Here is a 7,754-nt window from a genome sequence, read left to right as displayed (position 1 = left end):
CTAAGTAATCGGAAAGTTAACACCCCAATTAACTTTCCCATCCCCCTTCCCTCCCCTAAACCTGGCCAGAAATGAAGAGTAAACATTCACATTACAACAGGTACTTGTGAAGTGGGCTTCGCCCGCTCGCCCGCCAAGCAATACAGATTCAAGTTCACTGTTTACATTTTACCGGGCGTCTTTGTAAACAATACTACAAGGTTACTTTTACTTTTGTTTTGTTCGTGTTGAGAACAAGCGTCCGCTTCTCAGTTTGGCAGCCTCTCCCCTAAGTCCCAGTGCCTGGAGCCTCTAGCAGGAAACAAAACCCAAAACAAAACAAAACAACTCCGCAGAAGCTGGGGAGGCAGGGCCGCTACTCCGGGAAGCTGTGGTCAGCCCAGCCCCTGCCGGATGGGCGGAGGCGAGTGGGGTAGGAAGATTAGTGGTCCCTTTTCCCGGCAGATTTCCAAGACGTAAACGAGATCCGGCCCACCGCGGTGCAGCTGCAGCCTTCAGGGGAGATCTGTTCGAGGAAACCTCTGAGGTGGTTTCTCTTGTCTTGGAACTAACTGCGCGGAGTCCGGAGGCCCGCGGATCCGGGCAGAGGGAAGACGCGCTCCTCTCCGCGAAGGCGGGAGGCAGGATTTCCCCTGCTTCTTAAATGGGAGGGGGTTTCGGGGGGCCCCGGGAATCGGAGGGCTTGGCTCAGGTGCCCCCTGCCTTCCCCTCTTGTGGAGGCAAGGACAGCTCCCACGCGCCTCCAGGCCATCTGCAAGTTTGTGTTTTGTCTCCTGGGTCCAAAACAAAGTTCTCCTGGGGGAGAGAGGGTTGGCCGAAGATGAAATGGACAAGTTTGGGTGGCGGTTCTAGGTGGGGGAGGGCAGGGCTGGGAGGCGGGGAAGGCGAATAAGCTGGCGGGGAGAGGGACAAGAGGGGGCTCAGGCTGCTGCGGGTCAGTGCACCGCCACCGAGTGCAAGGCGGAGGCCGGGCTGGTGAGCGTTTCACTGGGAGTGGCGGGGCTGCTTTGGCTGGTGGCTGTTTGCGAGGACGTGGGGCTGAGCGAGGGCGGAGAGTTCGAGAGCAAGGTGGGGATGGGCGCGGGCAACGCAGGCAGCGCGGGCACTGCGGCCGGTGTGGGCTTGATGGGTACCGGGATTGCGGGCAGCGTCTGGCCTGCTGCGTGGCACAGCGGCTTCAGTGGTACGCCGTAGGCGCTGTAATCGCCACTAGCCATGGAGATGGGGGTGGCTGACTCGATCATGCCTGCGGAACCGTACACGTGTGGCCAGCCAGTGCCCAGCGAACTGCTCATGGTAGTCAACTGGTTGGGGAGCGGGTAGGCGGCGGGCACTGGCTGCATGGCGGAGAAGGCCAGCCCCCCAGGCATCTTGTACTCGCGAGCGATGATATTCTCGATGGCGAAGGGGTGCTTGAAGCCCGAGGGCTGCGCCACGCCGCCCAGGTTGTAGGCGGCGGCGGGCATCTGTGGCAGGTGCGTGCCGGAGGCCGCAAGCGCGCTGAGGCGCAGCTTGGCCTGCTGCTGCAGATACTGCGCGGCGTCGGCTGGTTTGCTGGGCGCCAGGTGGTCGGACTTGAGCACCTTGAAGCGCTTGCGGCGCCGCAGGAAGCTGCCGTTCTCGAACATATCCCCGCAGCTGGGGTGCAGCGCCCAGAAGCTGCCCTTGCCTGGCTGGTCTGGCCGCCGCGGGATCTTGATGAAGCAGTCGTTGAAGGAGAGGTTGTGGCGCAGGCTGTTTTGCCAGCGCTGCGTGTTCTCCCGGTAGTAGGGGAAGCGGTCCATGATGAACTTGTAGATCTCGCTCAACGGCAGCATCTTCTCCGGCGAGCTCTGGATGGCCATGGCGGTCAGCGAGATGTACGAGTAGGGCGGCTTTTGGTCGCTGTACGTGTTGCGGCCGGGCCGAGGCATCTTCTTTGACCCCTTCTTGCTCTGGGTCCGCGCGGGCCGGCGTTTTCTTGGATCTGGACGGGGGGAAGATAATGGGGGGGGGGCATGGATGCAGAGACAGACACCGAGAGGTCAGCCACAGACCAGACCTGGTGGGTAGGGGCTGCGGCGCGGGATGAGCCCGCGCCCGCGCCCTTTAGCTGGCAACTTTGAGTGCAGAGTGGGGTGCTGCCATGGGGCGCGGGAGGGGAAGCCGATGAGCGGCGCGAGGGGAAGCTTGGAAGTAAGCTGAACCTGGAGCGGGGACTGGGGCAGGGATGCAACCAGAGGGCTCACCTTAAAGTTGCTCCAAGTTGTGCATCCGCATCCGAGATGGCACTGCAGCTCTCGGGTCCCTCCCAGTGCTCAGCTGGGGCGCAGTGTCCGGTCTCGGCTGGGCTCCGCACGTCTCTGAGCTTCGCAGCTCAGCCCTGCAGCGCCGGGAGCCGACCAGTCCGCAGAGCTTCTGGCCGTGAGATCCCCGGGCGGCCAAGCTCTGCTGCGGAGTCCGGGTGCAGACAGCAGCAGCGGCGGCCTCGGGGCTCCGGAGGGCGCTGCTGTGGGCTCCGCGGCTCCGCTGAGCTAGGTGGCTGCCTCCATGTCCTCCCTCGAACCATCTGATAGTTTTAAGCGGTGACAGGAGCAGAAAAGACCCCTGTAGCGGCGCTTCATTAATGTGCCACTTCTTAGCTATCATATGACAATCGCCTTGGGAGGAGGAGGAAGAGGAGGGGGAGCGGGGGCTGCAGAGGGAGGGGACTGAGCGAGAGGGGAGAGCCTGGCCAGCTCTGGTTTCTTTCACACCTATTTACATGGACACCTTGGCCAATAGGAATCACTTCCAGCTCAAGACTGGGCGAGGGGGAAGAGCCTCGGCCACCGGTGGTGAGCGGGACGCCGGCCAGGGTGCGCGGTGTGGAGGTATGAGGAGGTGGCGGCCGCGGAGCAGGGATTCAGGCGACCACTCACGTTCACAGACCGAGCTGCCGCGCAGATGATGTTTGACATGGAAATTGCTTGGCTGGGGTATTCTGTTTCCTCTGCATTGTATCGGGTTTGTATTGTTAGCTAACTTAAGGCACGGCTTCCCCTGAAGTAGACCCTTTTCCTGCGCTTGGCAATACGGGACTGGTTGCATGGGTTATTATAATGAAAATACACCCTTCCCCTTAGTCCTCCAAGAGGCAGGTCAAAGTTTGATTTGACCTTCCTAGGCTGCTGCCATAGCTCTACACAGTGAGTGTGTAGCCTTAAGAGATGGGGTTTAAAAAATACTTACAAAAATATAATCGGACAGCCCCTTGTAAAAGCCCATTTTGTAAGTGTATTGGCCAAATTAAAAAAAAAAAAAGTCTGGGCGAATAGGCAGGTTCTTCACTCTAAAAGTCCTTTAGGAATTTAATTAGGCACAGGATGAAGGCTCTGGGGCTGTTGGGGCAGACAGTGTGTGGAGCTGGGGGAGGGCCTGAGTTTGTTTGACACACTTTATCACCAGATGAACGGCAGGGTCTCAAGCTTACCCCCAGGTGGCTGGAAACTTTAGGAGTTAGGCATTGCATGGAAGTTTGCATTTTACAGCCGGAACTTTCTCCCCTTCTCCATCCCCCCACTCCGCAGTTGACAGAAAATATTTAGAGTTTAGAGAGCCCAGCAAATGCTGCCTGCGGACCCACTAAAACAGCAGTACCTTCTAGACTCGAAAAGAACCAGAGACTTTTATTTTTGGGGAGAAAGGAGAGCGCGGGGATGTGCCTAGGGTCCCTCTGCCTGGTGCCAGCGATAGGCTCCCTTCAGTTCGGATTAGTCTCCGGAGCTTCAATGAATTATTCTTATTATCATTATTATTATCATCATTGTCGTGGGCACCCGTGGCAGTGGCGGCGGCGGCATCATCATATTGCTATGAAATAGTGAGTCGACCCCGCCTGCATGCACGTTGTCAAGGAGTAGACTTCTCCGACCTTTATGGTTTTTAAAAGAAATTCCTTTTACCTTGTTGTTAATAATTCAGTACCTACAGCTCACACTGAATCATCTTCAATCCGGAAATGTGAGAACTTTTTTTCTCTCCCCCCTCCCCCCAGGAGGAGGAGGAGGTGATGGTAGTGGTGGTGGTGGGAGAGTTCTGGGAGTGAAGTTTGGACACTTTTAGTGATATTAGAGCATTATTAGTGGAGCTGTTTGGAGTTAGCATGAAAATCTTTCAGCGCACGTGCATACACACACACACACACACCCCTCCATTAACCACAGTTTCAGAGGTGGTCAATAACTCACCAAAACGTAACTTAAACACGATGAATTTAGGAGATTAAACAATTTCATTAATATTGAAATGGCTCTCGAGTCTGGGCTGCCTCGCTTGAGATGCAAGCACACGTTTTTCAATATTAACAGAAGTGCTTGAAGAAAAGAATAATGTCACCTTCTTAATTCGGAAAAAATAACCAGGAGGAGGAGGTGGGTTCGAGGGGTGGAGGCGGGACTCTGACCTGTCTCTGGGGGCACGGGGGCATGGCTTGAGAAGGGCAGATAAACCCTCCACAGATAAACCAGTTGGATTCGGGTGGAACCGCTGCGGAGCTTTGGCCAAAGGCAGCGGTACTTGCCTGAGCTGTGCGCGCTTTAGCTCCTAACAAGGTGCGGCATTTTGGGGTGTTATTTGGAATGGCCCAGTTTGGCTTGAGGGTCCAGGGATAGGAGGAGCTGGGGAGACCTGGAGCCTAAGGGACCCTGATGAAAGAACAGTAGTAAGACAGAAAGGCGTTGGTCCACAGCTTTCCTGCTCCAGAAGGCAGCTGGCCTCGGAGGTAAAAAACTAAGGGTGCTCCTGTGGCAGAAGCAGGAGTGCTCCTGGGAAGGAAAGGTACCAGCATGGAAGCCCCCAAGGATCTTTTAGGATTTTCTTAGCAAAAGTGTACATACTGATATATAGAAACATAGATTAAAATATTAAGAGTGGTTGGATTTGGGATATGTAAGGAGAGGAGTGAAAGATCTCTGTTCCCCCAGTGACAGCCAGGAGGACTTTTTTCTACAGGGTGTGTGCACATGCTTGTTGAGGGTGGGGGATGGGGAGAGAGAGAAATGTTTTCTTGTTTTAACAATTGGCATTTTGTTGCCTTGCAAAGGGCCTTTGTATGGCTGTCGAAATCATTGCTTGGAGTAAACAGAAGATTAACTAAATTCTAAGAGTGGAAGTGTTTGGGTTAAAAAAAAAAATCTAAGTTAAAATAAATCTTTGTCCATCTCCCCAGGGAAAGTTGTCACCACCAAGTCTGAGACATGTGAGGGTACAAGTAGGAATTCGTGTCCAAGGAATCTTCAAAGTTTGGCTAGGGTGAGGATGGGAGGTGAGGCATGTTGCCCATGCCCAGGGTTAATTAAGGAAATCGAACCTAATAGCACAAGTTTGCCTTGGTGGGGTGAGGAACTGTGAGATGCACATTTAAAACAGGTACTTTACTACAAAATTCTATTTCAGATCCTACTGAAGAGCCTGAGGGAAGGGGGAGGGGATTTGCATGCCATTTACAGCGTTTTAAGACTGGTATTATGAAGAAGAGGAGGGAAGGAGCACTTTCCAGAAATCTTGAAAAGTGCATCAGAGTCTATTGTACAGAACCCAAAGCAAACAGAGGCTCTGTGGAGGGGGCACATCCGACTCCGAGGCTTAGGGAGTTGTTGGGAAAACTGTATAAAATACACATAAGTCAATTATACCCATGTGCAAACCAAATGGAAATCTCTTTCATGCAATAGCCATTCATCGCCGCCGCAGAGCCCACCACCGACCACCTTTCTGCTTGGAGAGTTCGCAATAGCCTCTTTTCCCACAAGCTGGACCACACACGGCTACAGATTTCGTAATAATTTATGCTAATTTCCGTCCATAAATCCACAATTCGCTTCAGTGGCACCCGGGCTGCTGAGGGAGTAAAAAGGAGACAGAGGGGTGACAAATACAATATTGATTTTGATTCCTTCTGTTGTCAAGCAGGTGTATGTGTGCGTGAACGGTGGGGCTGGGGTTAGGGGGCGGGGGCTCTAGAAGAGGAAAACTGTCCCCAGCCGGGCCAGCCCCTCCGTCCACACTCCAGAAAGTAACGCGCCCTGGTTTGTTAATATTTACCAAACACCGATGGGAGGTGGAGGGAAAGTACCCGGCCGCTTCCGAAGGTTTCCTAGGCGCCAAAAACAATACCCGCCTTCCCGGCTTGGAAAGCGAACTCCCGGCTGCCTGGAGCGTTTGGGGGCTGTGCCTTACTTTGCCCCCTCTCTTCCTCCTTTCTCCTTCAGAGTCGTTCCCTCCTTCTTCAGTCCCCCACCCCACCCCACCCTCGTCTCTCTCCCCTCCTCCTTTCTTACTGCACCCCTGCCCTTCACTTCTCTTCGCTTTATGGTTTTTTTCCTCTCCCCTCTACTTTTTCCATCTTCTCTACCAAACGGGCATGAAGTGTGCAGGTGGGGGAAGGTCTTCGGGCGTGCGCAGCATCGATTTTTGGTTTTAGGGCCTCCTCTGGCCGGCCCTACCTTTCCGGGCCGCCTCCGCATTTACCCACGTTGTCCGCGCTCTCTGGGAACCCGCGCTAACTTACCGCGCCGCTTTGTCCCATCAGTCATTCTTCACCAAATCTGCACTTTGGTGGCGTGAAACGACTTAGCTTTCCTTTCAAAAGGATTTTGTTCCCGGGGTATTCAGCACTAAAACAAACTCCCTCAGCCTGTCAGCAGTCAATTTTTAAAAAATTGTTCTAAGTGTCCTGGGGGCTGTTTGTCCTCCGAATCTGTGCGCTTCCGCTGCCAGCACCTTCGCCTGGCACAGCCTAGCTCTGGTGTTCTAGATCTGAGGACCAGCGGGAACCCACTCAGTGAGCTGACTTGGCTGGGGCCACCGGACGCGGTCTTGTGGATTCTTGGGCCGCAGAGATCTGCACCCAGTTGGGAGCTGCGTCAGGGGAAACCTATCGGGCATGACTTTCCCACGACTGCCCCGGGAGTTTGAGCCCGCATTGCGGGGCCACTTCCACCGAAATCTGATGGGAAATCAAACTGCCCGAGGAAGAGAGGCGGGGGAGGGGACACACTTTGCACTCTAGTGCCAACTGGCAGTGAAAGGACTCCGTGCCCTCTCCCTCGTTCTTAGCCAGCGCCAGCAGCCGGAGGAGCACACCTATCTTTCCAAACAGTAGGAAAGAATGTCAGCCAGGGAACTTTGGAGCCATGTATTTCATTGGGTGGTGACAGGGCTACGTGAAGTTTGGACCTTAACTCATAACAAGGAGGTTGAAAATAAACTTTTGATGAGGAGTACATTGCCTAAAATCAGTTCTTCCCTCCCGTCCAATCTTGCTTGGGTTCTAAGAAAGGCAAGAGTCTCCACCTCCCGCCGATTTTTTACTCCCATCCCTATTGGGAGGCTCAAATTCAGAGGTGTCCCATCCTTATTCCCTCCCGCCTCGTGGTGGGTAGGGCCTTTGGCTATGACCTGGGGCACCTGGAATTAAAATCTGTTTTCCTTGGGGTTGGGAGAAAGGGAGTGGCAACACCACACACATTTTAGAAGTATTTCCCAAGCAGCAGCTGCAATTTGGAGAGTGTGGAAGGCTCAGTTTTCCCTCCACCTCAAGCACAAAACAAACAGTTGCCGGCATTAGGTGCCAGTCCTCCTTGACCTCCATCCCCAAGAAGTGCCACCCCCCGCCCCCAGAATGAGCTTGCAATTTCAATGCCTGTGAAAACAACTCTTGCTCTGCTTGTCATAATGCCCTCTCTTTGGAATCAGTTTGCTAAATACCATTTGGTCTTTGCTTGCTCTGAGAT

General features: G+C 54.1%; 1 protein-coding gene across 1 annotated transcript; it reads right to left on the bottom strand.

The window, feature by feature from the left end:
• Positions 1-935: 935 nt before the first annotated feature.
• FOXB1 (forkhead box B1) lies at positions 936-2,422 on the bottom strand. The gene is made up of 2 exons (XM_027571152.1): positions 2,229-2,422; positions 936-1,966 (listed from the first exon to the last, which is right to left on the bottom strand). The coding sequence occupies exon 2, from the start codon at positions 1,911-1,913 to the stop codon at positions 936-938; it is 978 nt and encodes a 325-aa protein (XP_027426953.1). The 5' UTR covers positions 1,914-1,966; positions 2,229-2,422.
• Positions 2,423-7,754: the final 5,332 nt, after the last annotated feature.

The sequence above is a fragment of the Zalophus californianus genome, chromosome 6, assembly GCF_009762305.2.
Source record: "Zalophus californianus isolate mZalCal1 chromosome 6, mZalCal1.pri.v2, whole genome shotgun sequence".
NCBI classification, from domain to species: Eukaryota; Metazoa; Chordata; class Mammalia; order Carnivora; family Otariidae; genus Zalophus; species Zalophus californianus.
Note: the sequence above shows the minus strand (reverse complement) of the source record. Positions and strands in the feature narration are given on the sequence as shown.